The 17,874-nt window shown below is 66.4% G+C and overlaps 1 protein-coding gene across 1 annotated transcript; it reads left to right on the forward strand.

The window, feature by feature from the left end:
* The first annotated feature begins 8,465 nt into the window (after positions 1–8,465).
* Positions 8,466–10,892, forward strand: ELFN1 (extracellular leucine rich repeat and fibronectin type III domain containing 1). Its single transcript, XM_068966860.1, has one exon. It carries the CDS (start codon positions 8,466–8,468, stop codon positions 10,890–10,892), a length of 2,427 nt encoding a protein of 808 aa, XP_068822961.1.
* Positions 10,893–17,874: the final 6,982 nt, after the last annotated feature.

The raw sequence follows: 17,874 nt of genomic DNA on the forward strand, positions 1-17,874 counted from the left end.
GAAGAACTCTGTACAGTTTTCCTGAGATGCCGGGGGAAACAGCAGTAGCAACGTGGCCCACGCAGGAGCACCGCTGACCTGGAGGCTCTGCCAGTTGATTCACGGGCTCCGTGCAGCCCCGCCCGCACCTCGGCGGCGTGTTCAGGTCTCCCTCGAAGAATGTGCACAGGATTCTTGCCCTGCGTGTGGAAGCTCCCGACGGACACGGTGACGTACCTCAGTGTTCGCTGCAGCCTGGTTGACGCGTGCCGTGCTGTGCGGTCTCTGCTGTGGAGCAGTGCTTTGCTTACACGTGTGCGCACGACTTCCCTTCCGTCGGGGTCTGTCACGCGCTGTGGACTCATCCCTGTGCCGCACAGGAGGACCCTGCGTTTGTCCGCCCTGTGTATCGGGTCCCCGGCCTGGGGCTGCCCGTTAGGAACAGGCCACACAGCAGGGGCTGAGCACACCAGCCGTGAAGCTCCATCCGCTGCTCGCGGTGCCGCCGGCGCCATCACCACCACGCCCGCCCTGTCCGTGGAAAGCTGTCCCCCGTGAAACCGGTCGCTGTGCCACAAAGGCCGGGCCGCGGCGCCCTGGGTGTGGGTCGCATCCGCTCCCCCGGGCTCCTGTGCCTCCCCGCCCCGCCCGCCTCGGCAGCCGCCGGTCGGCGTGCGCTGTGAGCCTGCTTGTGAGTGTGCTCGCTTGTGTCGTGTCTCGAGTCCACAGGTGAGGGCGGTCGCGCGGCGTCTGTCCTTCCGCAAGGGCGGCCTCTAGGCCCATCCGTGCTGCTGCCGAGGGCGTCGTCTCCTTCCCGTCGTGGCCGTGCGCCCCATCTCTGTCGCGCCTCTTCGACGGCCGTCCCGCTGTCTCCCCGGCTCGCCTGTTGGGAACGGTGCTGCGGGGAGCCGTGGGGCAGGCCTGAGTCCGTGTGTTCCGCGTGCGCGCCCGGGAGCGGGGCTGCCCGGCGGTTCTGGCTTTAGTCTCTTGAAGAGCCTCCAGCCTCTCTCCACGGCGACTGCTCCCCCTCTGCATTCTCACCCACCGCGGAGGCGGGGCCCCTTCCCCCCACGCTTGTCATTCGTGGACTTTGAGGATGGCCGTTCTGACCAGTGGAGAAATTGATTTAAACCTGGGGGGGGGGGGGCGTGTGATCGGGAACAGAAGAGTCCCCAGAGGCCACTGCAGAGGGTGAGCCCGGGACAGCTCACATCCCAAAAAAGGCCCCACGAGGATTCCTCCGGGAGAGAGGCGAGTGGGGGGCGTCCCAGGGGGGCCGAGCAGCGTGTCCTCTGGCGATGGGGGCTGCCACGGGCTCAGGGCATGTCCCGCTCTGCGCCGGGCAGAGGGACCCAGCCCTGCCGGCCACGGGCTTTTTGCCTGGGATCTGACGGGTGGGGTCACGGTGGAGAAGCCCCGGGAGCTTTGGGGATTACCCAGGGGAGACCCCGGCCCCAGCCTGGCGTCTGAACGGAGGACACTTGGCCGGGGCGGGTTGGGGTGGGGGGAGAGGTGTTCCAGGCAGAGGAAACAGCATCTTGGAGAGAGCGTGAGAAATGCGAGCTGGCCACCGCCTTGTAGGTCGCAGTAAAGGTGTGGAGGGCGGGGCGAGGGCGGGGCGGGGGCGGGGCGGGGGTGGGGCGGGGCCTGGTCGGCTGTGGGGTGGGGGCAGGGGGCCAGGCTTGAGTGGCACCCTTGGGCTGGGGGCAGAGTCCTGATGACCCCACTGTGCCTGCCGTGGGGTGGGGCGCGTGAGGTCTGACCCTTCTCTGTGCCCGAGGAGTCTGTTCCTGCTGGAGGCAAGTTGCATCACAGGGATGCTCAGGCAGGCAGGCGTCCGGTCTCAGGAGGGTCTGCTGTCCCCAAGGGCGGGGCAGCCCAAGTGAGAGCCGTGCTGTCTCTCTGGTGACGCACGCACATGGACACGAATGTCTGCGGTGACACACGAGCACGCGCCTCGGCCCAGGCCCGGCTGTGGGCAGCAGCCCCTCTGGAAGCGGCAGCTGCGGGTGTGATGAGACCAGGCAGCTTCCAGGTTTGTTTTCTAAGCTCAGACCTGGTGGGGCTGGTGGACCTTCGGAGCGCGGGGTTGACACATCTGGGGGGTTTCGTGGCGTGTGCAGGGCAGCTGATGGCGGGGAGCCTCCTGGAAGGACACGGCCTCTGGGGACTCGATGGCGCAGGTCGCAGGCGCAGGGACACGTGTCCTCAGATGCCCGGCCGCCTGATCCCTGGGAGCAGCCCGAGGCCACTGGGCTCTGCAGACGTGCCCAGGCTGCAACACTGCATGGACTTCTTAGACCGACTCTGCCTGGAGCTTTATTCCCCATACTAATTTAGCATGTGAGGGCTAACTGTTCACTTACAACCTCTGCTCCAAAACCGTGCCCCAAATCTTTAATACCGTTAACCGTGGTCGGCAAGTATGCTCTGATGAGTGATCGCAGCCTGGCAAGGTGAGGCAGGGCCCGCGTGTGCAGAGGTGCGACCTCGTGAACGGAGAGCACAGGGGGCCCTGGCCCCTCCCCATGGCCTGAGTGCCATCCTTGCTCCCTGCCAGGCTGGGCTCAGGACATCAGAAGGGCCCCTGGTTCACCACCAGCAGGAGCAGAAAAGACGATCTCCATGTCCAGGCTGGGACTCACCAGCCCTCAAAACGAGATACGGGTCTGACCGAAGACGGCTTCCTGGCGCCAGGGCCCTTGGGGCTCTGAGGGAAACAGGGCCCGGCAGACACCCCCACCCTTCCCTGGTGTTGGGGACACGAGTCCAAAGCACAGGCCACACCTGTGTTCCTGGAGAGGGTATCGCGTCAGCCCCTTCCCCAGAGGCCAGCCAGCTACCCTCGCCTACGTCCTGCCAGCACCGAGCAGGAAACCATTGCAAAGTGATTTCTCCCTCCAACGATGCCGTACATCATGTTTTTTAATTTAAAAAGATGCCCAATGGAAGCATAACAGACCGTGAAATGTGTGGGTCCCTAATTAACTCCAGAGCAGCCTGGGTGGGGGCCTGGGGCGGGGGCTGGAGTGGGCCGGGGTGGGGGAAGCAGGACTCCAGCCCCCCAGCCTCCTGCTGCTCAGGCGCCTCCCCCCCACCCCCCGGGGACTCGAACAGCAGCAGGTGCGAGCAGCGCGCCTGACCCCGTGCCAACACCTCTCCTGCCCTGAGCCCGCTTCCCCTCCATCCAGTCATGTAACGCTGACACCTGCCTCCCCGGAGATGGGAGAAGTGGGCCGGTATACAGTAGGCACTCAACACGCAGGATCCTAGAGGAAGTAAGAGGGCACATTGGGCGGGTCAGGCATGCAGCACCTCTGCGCCTGGCCCTCGCCGGCTCCATCCCTGAGGGTGGAAGGCAGGGGTGACCCTTCCACCTCACACCTCCCGGAGGACGAGGCCGCCGCCAGAAGAGGTCTGGGGCTCACCTGCCCCAACCCCGTGGCCAGGTCCTGAGGCTCCAGCCGTGCTGAGTCAGCACCGCTGGGCCGCCTGCTGTGGGAGCCCGTGGCAGCCTCCGTGGGCACCCAGGGAGGCAGGGGGCAGGCGAGGGCAGGCTCTGGGTGGGTGCTGAGCTGGGACCACCCCCCGTGGGCACACTGCGGGGGCGGCCTTCTGGAGCGCTGCCCAGGGATCCTCCCTGTCTGCAAGGCGGGCAGCTGCAAGGGACACCAGGGCGTACAGAGCACCCCGCGTGGGACGCCTCCGGTCACGTTGGTCTCCCTGTTACGTTTGACCGAGGAGGCAGCAGGCTCAGAGAGGTCGGGTGACCAGCCCGTGGCCACAGAGACGGAGCATGGCATGGCCGGCGTGCCGGTCCCGGCTGGCTCCGCGCTGCTTTCCCGCGGGCAGGCCGCGTGGCTGGTCTGGCTGGTCCGGGTCACGCCGTCTGCCTCGTGGTCCCCACCGCCCTTAGGTGTCCCCCACGACCCGCAGACTCTATGGCAGCGCCAGGCTGCAGAGCCCGGCAAACGTTAGCTGTTAACATGATCTGTTGGCAGAACCCTGGCATGGCAGGAGGCAGTGGGCACGTGACTCCCCGCGCCTGGCCCTCAGCCCGCGCAGCCCTCTGGAGGTACCGAGTCCTCCCCGCTCAGTCGGCGGGCTCCTCGGCCAGCCCGGCCCTCGTCCGCACCCCGTGGCCTATAAACAGGTGCTTCTGTCCCCGCGTGGCGCCTGTGATCGTGCAGATGCAGTCATAAGAAGTTTAAAAGCCTGGAACCACCGTATGTCTTCACTTCATTAGCAGCGACCCAGGCCAGCGCTGACATGATGGAGAGAACGTGATGCCGGGCTCACGCTCGCCGTCCCCGTTGGGCCCCTCCTTGGGGACAGGGCTGGCGTTGAGGGGCTCTGGGGGCCTGGAGGGCATGGTGGCCGTGCCATCCCCTCACCTGCAGGACCTCGGTGAGGCCTGCAGACCCAACGGCTGTGAAAGCACTTGTGCCCGGGGGCTGCGTCGCCCTGGGCACAGGATGGGCACCTCACACACGTGCTCCTGGTCCTGCTGGGACTCAGGCCAGAGTGGCCCTCGGGCGTAGGGGCACCTCCCGCCAGCCCCGTGAAACCAAAGCAGCTGGTGCTTGTGAGCTGGGCACTCCTCCCCGTCTCTCAGATGAGGAAAAGGAGCAGGCGCGCCCGCTGCTGTCCGGCCCAGTGGCTCTCCCGCGATGGGCACCGCTCTGGGCCTGGGGCGTCATGGTGCGGACTGGACGCGTCCCTCTGGAGTTCACACCCCAGCACGGAGAGGGCCTTCGTCTAGAGAATGAATCAAGAGGACACGGAGCCTGTCAGGAGACGGTGGTGGGCAGAGAGGGAAGGGGTGATGGACGGTCGGAAGCTGGTTCAGAGTGGGGGCCACTGGCCTGTGATGCCCCTGCCCCGAGAGGAGTCTCCTCGGGCGGAGCGGCTGTGCGGGGGCAGCTGGAGGGCAGAGGGTGCTGGGCAGGCCCTGGCAGGTCTGTGTGGGGGGCCTGGGTCTTGCTCCCCGCGGGGAAGGATGGCTGTCCTTCGGGGTGTGGATGGCGGGGTCCCTTGAGGCTCTCCGGTGCCCTGGCTGTTGGCAGGCAGAGCGTGGGTGGGGCAGTGGGCTTCATCCCAGCAAGGGAAGGGGCTGGCTGGGCCTGGGCGGTGCACAGGGGGCGTGGCGGGAAGCCAGGATTGTGGCTGGGAGCCGCGGGGGCACCTGAGGACAGAACTTGGTTTCTGCGTGAGGAGTGCTGGGGGCAGGACGCGCCCCATCGGGAGCCTGAGCTCGAAGGGGAGCAGCTGTGTCTGAGTCTGGGGCCCACGGCAGCGGGTCAGGCACGTGGAGAGAACACTGTGGTTGCTGTGGGGGGAAAGACCACCACGGGGGCCCGTGGAACGTGGAGAGCCTCAGGGACGGTGAGGGGTCGGGGCGGGGGGTACCGCCGTGGGGATGGTGAGGGGTTGGAGCCGGGGGGGCCGCCGTGGGGACGGTGAGGGGTCGGGGCGGGGGGGACCACCGCGGGGGCTGAGACCTGGACTCACAGGAAGGCACCCCTCGGAGCAGCAGGCAGCCTGGGACATTCGGGGAGGGATGGAACCGCTGACAGCCCTGGGGAGGAAGGCAGGGGAGGGGGTGTGGCCTGAGGCTGTTCAGGCCTGCTGTCTCCCTGAGGAAGGTTCTAGAACCGTGCCCAGCTGTGTTGCCAGTGCCCCGCCCCACCCAAGACTGAGCCATCTGGTCGGGCAGCGCGTGTGTAGCCCGTCCTCACCGGCACGGTCTGCGGGTGCTGGGGGTGGCCGGGCTGGGTGGCGGGGGGCCCACGTCAGGTGCGGGGGAGCAGGGACACAGGGACCCCCGAAAGGGCGAGGGCCAGCTGGGCAGAGTGAGGCCCCCGCTCCACCTGGGCCCTGAGTCAGGGGTGCAGGCGGGGGCAGGTGTCTTGGTTCCTTGGGCCTGGGCACGCGCTCTGCTATGTGGCAGCGTGGAGCGCCTGGGGCAGGGGTGAGCAGGCACGAGGACGGCTTGGGGTGGGTCGGGGGGGCGGTATGTGGATGAACAAGGAGCCCGAGGGGTGGGGCAGCTTGGGGGAACTTTCCAGACCTTCCTAGGTGGTCGGCCAGCTGTTCCCCGAGGTCCCCAGTCCTTGGGGTTGGGGTCCCATCCTGCCAGGCAGCCTGGGGTTTGGGGTGACGCTGCAGACAGTACCCGAGGGGGGCCCCCCGGGGATGAGGCGCCTGCTGTCCAGCCCCTCGCGGGCGACCTTGACCGGGCCCCCTTCCCCGTCACCCCCACGCCCTGCTGCCCCGATGTGAGGCGTGCAGCCCTCGGAGGCCATGGCCATGGGGGCAGAGGCGGCTCTGGCGCGCCGCGTGGGGGCGGCCTCTGACACCCACACTCTCACCGAGGCGCCGTCTCCCCAGCCCGGCTCCCGCTCGGCCCAGGCTCTGGGGGCGGGGGAGCTCAGGGGCTGAGGGCGGGCTGACCCAGCGGAGCCCGTTGGGCCAGGCCAGTCGGTGGGCAGGACCCAGCCACGCCTCCTTGTCTCACAGGCCTCAGGGCAGGGGTGCCCGCGGGGCGAGGCGGGTCCCCAGTAGCAGGCACCAAACCAGCACAGCCCTAGACCCCCACCCGGGGCGGGAGGCGGTGCGCCCCGCCCGGCTGGACCCCAGCTGCCGGCACACCCTCGGGTGCTGGAGCGAGGCTGCGTCCACCTCCAGGCACACAGGCCCATGCACACGCAGGTCCCAGCATGTGTGTGTGTGCACACGGCCAGACTGCACCTGGGTGTGCCGAGGCTGGGAAGCCCCTCCCCCGCCCGCTGAGACAAGGATTCTTTAGGCCTGTAATCCTCCTTAACTTGACTTTGGGTTATTTTGAGCAAGAGATTAAAGGTGATTATGGTCAGGCTGCACCTCCTAGCTGGGCTCCACACATGCCTGGGGAGGCCGCCTGGTGTTCCCGCCCACACCTGCTGCCCCGAGGGCTTGCAGCCCTGGGCACAGGCCTGGCTACTTGCCCACTCTGGGCAGTAGAGCGACCCCGCTCTCAGCACAGGGACGATGGGGCAGGTGCTGGGCGGCGGCAATGGCCCCAGGATGCCCCAGGGGGTGTAGATTTCACGTGAGGAGACGACCACACGAGGACCCTGGGGCTGCTCCCCAAGGGGAGGGGTCCGAGCAAGCCCCAGGTCTCCCCTCTCCGAGCCGCTTCTGGTCTGGCCCAGAGACGCCCCGAGCTTTCTTGGGGGTCGTACGGCAGCGCTGGGCCAGGACCTTCTGCCCCCACACCTGCTGACCCTTCCCCTTGCTGTAAATCAGAAACACTCTCCTGCAGGAGCGAGGTCAGGACTGTTCTTGATGAAGTTTCTAAAGGGGGAGAAATCCATTGCACATCATTATTTTTTTCTCCTAATTTAAACCGCCTCAGTGCAGACTAGTTGCAAACGTCCATATCAGTGAAATAGTCAGCTGGCTGCCTGCCAGGCCACAGAGCGGTTACAAGGCCGCTGTAAATCCAAACAGTAACAAGCAACACATCCCCATCCTTCCGTCCTGCAGGAGAAATATGAGGGGGAGAGGGGAGAGCCCCGCAGACGGCCGTGGGGTCCCGGGGAGCAGGACCAACCCAGAGGCCACCTGGCCACATCTCTGCACACGTGCGGGCTCTGTGGGGCGGGGGTGTGTGTGATCGGGGGTCCCTGCTCTAGAGCTCAGGGTTTGGGGGGAGCAGACAGCAAGGTGCTCGTTCACAGCCAAGACCCAGGGTTGGGTGGGGTTGGCGGGGGGCAGTCGGGGCCACAGGCGGTGTCCGCAGCTGAGCTGGGGGACATCATCCTCCCAGTCCTTACTGCTGGGCCCCACTCGGTGCTAACAGCCTCGGGGTCCACGGCTCGTCGGAGGAAGCAGGCCCGGAGTGCAGCGTCCGCACCTCCCTTGAGAGGAGCTCAGGAGGGCTTCCCTCCACCCCAGCTCAGGACCCGGGGTGGGGCTCAGAGCTGCCCCACCTAGGGCGCACGGCGGGGCACCTGTCACCCCCATCACCCCTGGTTGAGTGACGAAGGCCTTGACCCTGGTGCGCCCACCTATCCAGCTTGGCGCTGGATTCTCATGCGTCAAGGCTGTGGTGGACGCCTGCCCCCAGTCAGAGAACTGCCCGCTGAGCCCCCTGGACCCCCTTCCTCGTCACCGACACCCCGGACATGCCTCCACGTCCCACGGGCTGGGTACAAGCCTGCACCAGACCCGTGCTCATGGGGAGGCCTGCTGACCCGTCTCCCCTTTCGTCTCCTGCAGGACTGGCTGGACCGATGGGGAAGCAGGCCGAGGCCCCGGCCGGACACGGGCAGATGGAGCGAGGCGGCCGGCCGTGAGGGTGGTGCTCCCCTCACAGCACGTGGGCTGCGTGGCCATGCGCCTGGGACGCCGCTGAGCAGGCAGGCGCCCTCCCCTCCCACCACCCAGGCCCCCACCCCGCACCCTGGGCAGGCTGAGCGGGCAGCCCCCGCGGGCGGGTCCTGATGGCTGGGTGCAGGCAGGGGGCGCCGTGGGTGTGGGTGTGCGTGGCGGCCGCCCTGCTGCACGCGGGCGGGCTGGTGCGCGGCGACTGCTGGCTCATCGAGGGCGACAAGGGCTTCGTGTGGCTGGCCATCTGCAGCCAGAACCAGCCGCCCTACGAGGCCATCCCGCAGCAGATCAACAGCACCATTGTGGACCTGCGGCTCAACGAGAACCGCATCCGCAGCGTGCAGTACGCGGCGCTGAGCCGCTTCGGCAACCTCACGTACCTCAACCTCACCAAGAACGAGATCGGCTACATCGAGGACGGCGCCTTCTCGGGCCAGTTCAACCTGCAGGTGCTGCAGCTCGGCTACAACCGGCTGCGCAACCTGACGGAGGGCGTGCTGCGCGGCCTGGGCAAGCTCGAGTACCTGTACCTGCAGGCCAACCTCATCGAGGCGGTGGCGCCCGGCGCCTTCTGGGAGTGCCCCAACATCGTCAACGTGGACCTGTCCATGAACCGCATCCAGCGGCTGCACGGCGCCACCTTCGCGGGCCTGGCCCGGCTCTCGGTGTGCGAGCTCTACAGCAACCCCTTCTACTGCTCCTGCGAGCTGCTGGGCTTCCTGCGCTGGCTGGCGGCCTTCGCCAACGCCACGCAGGCCCACGACCGCGTGCAGTGCGAGTCCCCGCCGCTCTACTCCGGCTACTTCCTGCTGGGGCAGGGCCGCCACGGCCAGCGCAGCATCCTGGGCAAGCTGCAGTCTGTGTGCACTGACGGCCCGTACGCGGCGGAGACGCGCCCGGCGCCCGGCCGCCCTCCACCCGGCCGCTCGCCCCCGCCGCCCCCCGCGCCGCCCGCGGAGCCCAGCGAGGCCCCCTGTGCCGACGACGAGTGCTTCTCCGGCGACGGCACCACGCCGCTGGTGGCCCTGCCCACGCTGGCCCCGCAGGCCGAGGCCCGCCCGCTCATCAAGGTCAAGCAGCTGACGCAGAACTCGGCCACCATCACAGTGCAGCTGCCCAGCCCGTTCACCCGCATGTACACGCTGGAGCACTTCAACAACAGCAAGTCGTCCACCGTGTCCAGGCTGACCCGGGCCCAGGAGGAGATCCGCCTGACCAACCTGTACGCGCTCACCAACTACACGTACTGCGTGGTGTCCAGCAGCTCGGGCCTGCACCACAACCACACCTGCCTCACCATCTGCCTGCCACAGCCACCCAGCCCGCCAGGCCCCGTGCCCAGCCCCTCCGCGGCCACGCACCACATCATGACCGTCCTGGGCTGCCTCTTCGGCATGGTGGTGGTGCTGGGCGCTGTCTACTATTGCCTGCGGCGGCGGCGGCGGCGGGAGGGCAAGCAGAAGCAGGCGGCGGCGGCGGCCGGCAGCCTGAAGAAGACCATCATCGAGCTCAAGTACGGGCCCGAGCTGGAGGCGCCCGGCCTGGCCCCGCTGTCCCAGGGCCCGCTGCTGGGCCCCGAGGCGGTGACCCGCATCCCGTACCTGCCCGCCGCCCCCGGGGAGGTGGAGCAGTACCAGCTGGCGGAGGGCAGCGGGACGCCCAAGGGCAGCAAGGGCAGCTACATGGAGGTGCGCACAGCAGAGCAGGCCGAGCGCAGGGACGAGGAGCCGGGCCGGCCGGGCCCCGACAGCCAGAGCTCGGTGGCCGAGATCTCCACCATCGCCAAGGAGGTGGACAAGGTCAACCAGATCATCAACAGCTGCATCGACGCCCTCAAGGCCGAGTCCACCTCCTTCCAGGGCGGCAAGCCGGCGGCTGTGTCCACAGCCGAGCCGCTGGCCGGCAAGCGCGGCTTCCTGGCGCCCACCTACCAGGACGCCTGCGGTCTGCAGCGGCACCACAGCCTGGAGGCCGCCCCTGGAGCTCCGCGGGCCAGCTCCTCGTCCAGCGGCTCCGCCCGCAGCCCGCGGCCCTTCCGCGCCGAGCCCCCTGCGCTGCACGAGGCCAAGTACATCGAGAAGGGGTCGCCGGCGGCGGAGGCCATCCTCACGGTGACGCCCGCGGCTGCCGTGCTGCGGGCCGAGCCCGAGAAGGGCCGGCAGTACGCGGAGCACCGACACTCGTACCCCGGGCCCCACCCCGCCGAGCCCCCCGCGCCGCCCGCGCCGCCTGAGAGCCTGGGCGGCCGCAAGGCCTCCATCCTGGAGCCGCTGACGCGGCCGCGGCCCCGCGACCTGGCCTACGCGCCGCTGTCCCCGCAGTACCGCCACCTGAGCTACGCCTCCAGCCCCGAGTACGCCTGCCGCGCCTCCCGCAGCCTCTGGGGCCGCTTCAGACTGAGCCGCCGGCGGCGCCGGGACGCCGGGGAGTGCGTGGCGGCCGGGCACGCGCTGCGCACGAAGGTGCAGTTCGCCAAGGACGAGGACCTGCACGACATTCTGGACTACTGGAAGGGCGTGTCCGCGCAGCACAAGTCCTGAGCCGGGACGCGCTCGGGGCCCCAGAGGACATGAGGCCGCTGCGCCGTCCGTGACCCAGAGACTCACGGTGCACGCGCGCGCGCGCACACACACACACAGACCGCAACTGCGGAAGCCCTGGGCTTGGCGGGCAAAGTGGGGAGGGGACGCGTGGCTGAGCACGTGCACCTGCCGAGACATTCTCACTGGTGTGAGGGGCCCGTCCACACACGCGCGCACATACACACGCGCGCACACACACATGCACACACACACACAGAGACCGCAACTGCTGAAGCCCTGGGCTTTGCAGGCAAAGTGGGGAGGGGGCACCGGCAGGCCGAACGGGAGGGGCGCGTGGGTGAGCGCGTGCACCTGCCGAAACATTCTCACCGGTGTGAGGGGCCCGTCCACACACGCGCGCGCACACACACACACACACACACACACAGACCGCAGCTGCTGAAGCCCTGGGCTTTGTGGGCAAAGTAGGGAGGGGGCGCCGGCAGGCCTAACGGGAGAGGCGCGTGGCTGAGCGCGTGCACCTGCCGAGACATTCTCACCGGTGTGAGGGGCCCGACCACATACACGCGCGTGCACACACACACACGCGTGCGCACACACACACAGGACTTCCGAAAACTGTGTCTTAGGGATGGGGGGCGGGGGAGGGGATTTTTTTCATTATCTTTTGATTCTTCTCTGCCTTCTCTCTTTTTTTTTAAAAGTTCTCTTTAAAAGATAAAAAACGCTCGATGTGGGGGGTGTGGCCGCCTGGCCTCCGCACGACTCCTCCCTCTGTGGCTTTCTGTGGATTCTATTTAGTCCGTCTCTTCGTCACCGCCACTGGAGAGGGGCAGAGCGAACGCAGGCGGCCAGGTGGTCTCCGGGAGGGTCCCGGAACCCCTGGGCCTGGGGGGCGGGGAGGGCTGTGCCTGCGGACGGCCGGGGGTGGCGGGGCCGGGAGTGTGCGTTCCAGCCCTGCCCCCACTGTACACTGTCCTCCCATTGTATAGAGAAATATTTCTATATTTGCAATGTTTGCTGTAAAATGAGAAAGGGGAAAGAAAAGACTATGTCTACTTAAAAATAATTCTGCAAAGGAAAAAATTCCCAACACTTGTTTGCAGTCGTTTTTCCTTTGGGACTTGGGGCAAGAGGTGTGTGAGTGACCTTGGGTTTGGGGCAGGTTGAGGCCCTTGGGAGATGGGGAAGCCAACCCTGGGCTGGGGAGTGGCTTTGAGAGGCAGCGTGGATGGGGCAGAAAGGGTTGAGGGAGCTGGGCACAGGTGGGTAGGTGTGTGCCTGGCCCTGCGTATGGCTGGCAGGGTTCGGTGGGAGTGGGGTGAGCTGGGGAAGGCCGAGGCCCCTCCAATCGCTGGAGACCCAGCTGCAGGGTGTGAGCCACGAGATCCGGATATCGCAGGTCCCTGGGCCCCTGAGCTGACCCTTTGGCTGTGCAGCCCTGAGGACCTGCCTCAGTCCCCCAGCTGTGGCCCCGAATCTGGCGGGAGAGGTGTGAGCATGTTTATGAACACCAGACTCTTAAAAGTCTCTGCGGAAGCCTGGACCCCAGCCTCCAGCTGGCACCAGGGCTGCCTGCTGCCAAGGTCACAGGTGCCCCTGGGAGCCAGAGCAAGGCTTGGAGGACGAGATGCCGTCTGGGAGCCTTGTGCACAGCTGGCCGCGTGGGGGGCCCTGCGCCCACCCCCATCCTCGGTCCACAGTGGGGGTGGAGCCCTCAGGGACAGCTGACCCCCCTGCGGGGCGCCGAGCCTTCCGGCCTCCTTTCCCTGCCAGGGTCTCGGCCTGGCCTTCTTCCTGGGCCTGCCCCGCCCCTGCGTCCAGGGCGGACCCACTCACTCTTTCTGACACAGACGCCTGAGCGTGGAGGTGATGGGAGCCTCGGCGATGCCAGGCGAGGAGCGGGGGTGCGGGAGCAGTCTCGGTCGGCCACGCTGCACACCCCCTGGGGACAGGCCGCTCACTGCCCTCCTCCATGTGTCTCCCTTGGGGCACCCTGCAGCAGTCGGTGGCTTGCTCAGGGCCCAGCGCTGGGACAGGCCTGGTCTGTCCATCCTGGCCTCTGCGCCCAGGTGACCTCATGAGGTCCTGCCCATGGGGCCTCCTCATGGCCCCCTCAACGAGCCCCTCCGAGTGAGCCCCCTCTGGGGACACCATCCCCTTGCTTGACCAGACGGGCCCCAGGCTCCCTGGCTCTGGGCAGCTCCTCGCCCTGTCATGGGGTCCGGGAGGACAGCTCAAGGAACCCAGAGACGTGGGTGGGCGGGAGACCACTAGGCTGTGCCCAGAGTGGCCGGGTCAGGGAGGGGGGCCGGCTCCCGGCTGGCAGGGGTGGGGGGCCTTGTCCAAGGTCACATAGTGAGGGGTGCCCGTCCTGGTCAGACACAGGGCTAGGCCTCCCAGACTGCTGTTCCCTGCCGCTGTGGACTGTTTACAGGGCATCCGACCGCCACAACAGAGGTGCCTGCCCTGGGGAGAGGGCAGCTGCCTGGCCGGGCCAGGCCGGGGGGACATGTCGGCCCCGGGAGCACCGCCTCGAGCAGGGATCCCTGGGGAGCAGCGAGGACCTCGAGGGATGAGAGGCGGGCGGGGCTGCGCCCCGCCGAGGAGGACACCTGTCAGAGCGCAGACCCTCCCGGGAGCGCCACAGGCAGACAGACGCGGCTCCAGCTGCCTGACCCCGGGCCAGTCCCGGGGCACAGCCGCACGCCACTGCGGCCCTGCTCGAAGGCAGGCACACAGGACACACCCACTCACTGAGCGCCACCTGTGTGCAGGGCTCTGTGCTGAGCCCAGCAGGGGCCCTGACCTTGCTTCCCCACGGCCCCTCCAGGTGACCCAGCTCTGGGTGGCACAGGGTCCGGGTGGCACAGGGTCCAAGCGGCCCAGGGGAGGGTGAACACTTCTGCCTGGGAAGAGTCTGGAAGGCTTCCTGGAAGAGGAGGTGTCTGGTGTGGAAAGAGGCGGTCGTAGTGAGGAAGGAAGGTGGAGGCTACAAGGTGGACAGAGGCCAGCAGCCTGCAGGCTTGGAGTGCAGGGCAAGCGGCCGCCTGAGGGGTCCTGGCCTGGCCCGGCTGCCCCGAGGGCGGCTCCTGTCGGGCTGTGAGACGGGGCCACGCTGCTGCCAGGCCCCCTGCGCTCCTGGCATGCCAGGGGTTTGCCCTCCTCACCGCACTCGGCCCCCAGCACTTAGATGCAGAGGTTACGTCCGTCACCTGCCGGCCTGACCACGCCATGTAACCAGCCACCAGCACACACGCAGTTGCTCACACGATGAGCTGATCTGGGTCAGCCTGGCCCCGAGACTGGGGAGGCTGGTGGGGATGGTGGGGAGTTCTAGGGGGACCGAGCTCTGGTCCGCACGACTCTCGTCCTCCACAAGCCAGCCCTGGTGACGGCCAAGACAGCTCGCCTCCGGCGCTCAGAGGGATTCACGTGGCCAGACTCAGAGTCGGTGCACACAGGCCAGCCCGTCCACAGGGGCGGAGGGCCGGGAGAACTAGAACCGTCTGAGAACAGGGGCTGAACGCAGGGCCAAGTCCAGCGTGCCCTCCCTCCAGGGCTCACGGCAGTGAGCGGAAAGCCCAAGACCACGGTCCTGGGCACACCGTGTGCGGTTACAGAGCCCCAGACATCCCGGGGACGAGAACAAACCTGCCCCCACCAACCACCAGTCACCGTCCCAACAGGGAAGAGGCGGTGTCCCATCAGAGTGGGTCAAGGGGGCCTGTCTGAAAGGACCACGCCGAGCGTGTGGAGGGCCCGGGGACAGCCAAGCCACCTGGCCCAGCGCTCGGCCCCGGCGCCTGGGGGGACGCCAGCAGAGAGGTTGTGCAAAGGGGCCACTAGGGCCCTGGAGGGGGGCGTGCAGTGGGGCACCGCCAGCCCAAGGACCCCACAGACAGCCCCACCCGATGTCGCCGCTCCCATCTCCTAGGGGCTGAATGGCTAGGGAAGCAGGAGGCAGAGAGCCCGGCGGTGGAGTCCGCATGTATCAGGACGTGGGAGGAGGGCGGGAAGCGGCGGAGAAGGTGAGGAGGGGCCGCGGGCAGACACCGGACGCCCCTCGAAGAGAGCAGGAGGCCCTCCGGGAGGCTGGTCTCCAGACCCTGATGGGCAAACGGGTCAGCACGCTGGACAGGGTGGGAACAGGGCAGGGCCTGCCTCCCAGAGGGACCCTCCGGGACCAAGGCCGCCCCCCATGCCAGAGGGGCAGGAAGGTGCCCTGGAGTTCAGCTGGGGCCTGGGGTGGGGCTGGGCGTCGGGGCGCGGGCTGGCCGGGCTCAGGGCCTGCTTTGGAGGCGTAAAGGAATTCAGAGTTAGGCTCTGGGTCATGGGGGCATGGAGGGAATTTTGTAGAATAATAACTTGTATTGATTTTCACCTTATCTCAAAGCAACCCTTTTATTACAGAAACTTTAGGAAACAGCTGAACATAGAGAAGAAAACACGAGTCGCTGCCTGCGCCCCCACGAGGTAACCGCGGTATCCGTCCGCCCGGCCCCTCTCCAGACGCGCCCCTCCCCGTGCGCGCGGCAAGCTGACGGCGTGGAGGGTGCGGAGAGACGCGAGAGCGGACAGGGTGCCGGCGCGGTCCGGGAGGGAAGCCGGCGCGGCCGGCAATCCAGAGACGAGCAACGGCCAGAACACGTCTGAGCAAGAAGGGCTGAGGTTCACCGGCCAGAGAGGCCGTCGTTACAAAGTCTACCGATATCAGGGGCTTCCCAGGGGGCTCGGTGGTGAAGAACCTGCCTGCCAGCTGGGAGACACAGGTCCCATCTCTGCTCCCAGAATATCCCACAGGCCCCGGGGCAACGAAGCCCAACGGCCACAACCACTGAAGGCCACGCATCCTAGACCCCGCTCCCTGCAACAGGAGAGGCCGCGCAGCGAGAAGCCCGCACAGCGTCCCTGGAGAGTAGACCCCGCTCCCGCAACAGGAGAAAAGCCGGCGGGCAGCAACGCAGACTCAGCACAGCCAAAACAAAAGTCTACAACAAACGCTGGAGAGGGTGTGGGGAAAGGAACCCTCTCCCACACTGGTGGTGGGAATGTAAGCTGGCGCAGCCGCTGTGCAGACAGGAGTCCGTCTCCCGGCACAGACCCTGACAGAACTGTGATCTGAAACGGTGCACGCATGCACTGCTGTGCTCACAGCGGCAGCATTTACAGCAGGCAAGACACGGAGACAGCAATGTCCACTCGCAGACGAGCAGGCACAGAGGACGTGGCGCCTGCAGGCCCAGGGGCATCACTCAGCCATAAAGAGCAGTGAGGACGCCTGTCCAGCAACACGCATGGACTCAGAGCGTCACACTGAGCCCGCCAGAAAGAGAGACAAATGCTGTCTGATATCGCATGTGTGTGGAATCTGAGAGATGACACGATGAACTGAACCTGTGAACAAAAACAGACTCAGAACAGGCTGCCGCGGGGCCGCAGCGGGGGCGGGGCGGGGGCGGGGCGGGGGCGGGGCGGGGCCGGGCGGCTGGGGCAGCGGGTGCCAACCACCCAGTATAGAATGGATGGGCAGGCCTCCTGCAGGGCACAGGGATTCCCACGACAAACCATGGGAGACAATACGGAGAGAATGGGTGTGTGACTGGGTCACTTTTCTGCACGGGACAGACTAACCACACTGCACAACAGGGTACTCCAATAAAAAATGTGTGTAAAGGAGGATGAGGCTTCCTGCCTGATGGAAAGCATGGTCTGGGCTGGCGCCACCCGAAAGGGAGCGCAGACCGCACACGGGACTCGGCCTGGGGCCGTCGGGGCCGCGAAGGGCCCCTCTGGCCACTGAAGACTTGTCACTTCTTACTTCACTGGACTGCTTCACTGCCTGGGAGATTTTTAGGGTTTGTTTTTTAACGTGAAACAATGATACAGCCACACAGGAAGTCACAGAAACAGTACAGTCACCCACTCTCCACCAGTGGCGCTGTTTCACACCCCTGAGTTGCGCTCAGTCGTGTCCGACTCTTTGTGACCCTATGCACTGCCGCCCACCAGGCTCCTCTGCCAATGGGGATTCAGAATACTGGAGTGGGTAGCCTTTTCTCTTCTCCAGGGGAGCTTCCCAACCCAGGGCTCCCGCACTGCAGGCTGATTCTTCACTGTCTGAACCATCAGGGAGGCCCAAGAACACTGGCGTGGGCAGCCGGTCCCTTTCTCCAGCAGATCTTCCCAATCCAGGCACTGAGCCGGGGCCTCCTGCACTGCAGGCGGATTCTTTACCAGCTGCGCCACCAGGGAAGCCCCGTGGGCTGGGGGTTCCGCACCAAACCCAGGAAGGCGCTTTGTCCACCAGTGTGGTCGTGTCAACACACTACAGAGCCTGCCATGTCCCACCAGCTTTCCCAGGCACTTGTGTGTGTGAAGTCTCTGCAGACACACCCTGTGTGTACAGACCTGCGTGGCCACCACCCTGATCAAGACACACAGCCAACCCGTCACCATGACGACCACACCCTGCTGCCCCACCCGCTCACCCCCACCGCCAGGACCGCCCCTGTATTTCTGAGAACGCTGTATAAATGAACTCACATGCTCTCTAACCTTCTGATCCCGGCTTTTGTTCACTCAGCATAATTTCCTTGAGAACCATCCAAGCTGTTACTGTATCAACTGTCTGGCCCTTTCCATTGCTGGCTGTGTTCCACCACATAGGGGATGGGCCCGAACTGTTTGCCACTCACCTGCTGAAGGACATCTGGGTTGTGTCCAGCTTGGGGTTATTACAAATAAAGCTGCTGTGAAAATCATACAGGCTTTTCATGTGAACTTAAGTTTCTATTTCTCTGGGATAAATGTTCAGGAGTGCATTTGCTGGACTGGATGGTGAGTATGAGGTTAGGGCTGGAAGGAACCGCTCAACTGGGTTTTCAGAGCTCCTGCGCCTCTTCACATTCCCTCCGGCGGTGGGTGCGAGGTGCAGCCTCTCCACGCCCTCCTCAGTGTCTGGCGCTGCGGCTGTTTC

This window comes from Capricornis sumatraensis, chromosome 3 (genome assembly GCF_032405125.1).
Source record: "Capricornis sumatraensis isolate serow.1 chromosome 3, serow.2, whole genome shotgun sequence".
In the NCBI taxonomy this organism is placed as follows: domain Eukaryota; kingdom Metazoa; phylum Chordata; class Mammalia; order Artiodactyla; family Bovidae; genus Capricornis; species Capricornis sumatraensis.

Excerpts from the sequence above, each read along its gene's own strand:
- ELFN1 (XM_068966860.1), top strand. The coding sequence starts at position 8,466 with ATGGCTGGGTGCAGGCAGGGGGCGCCGTGGGTGTGGGTGTGCGTGGCG.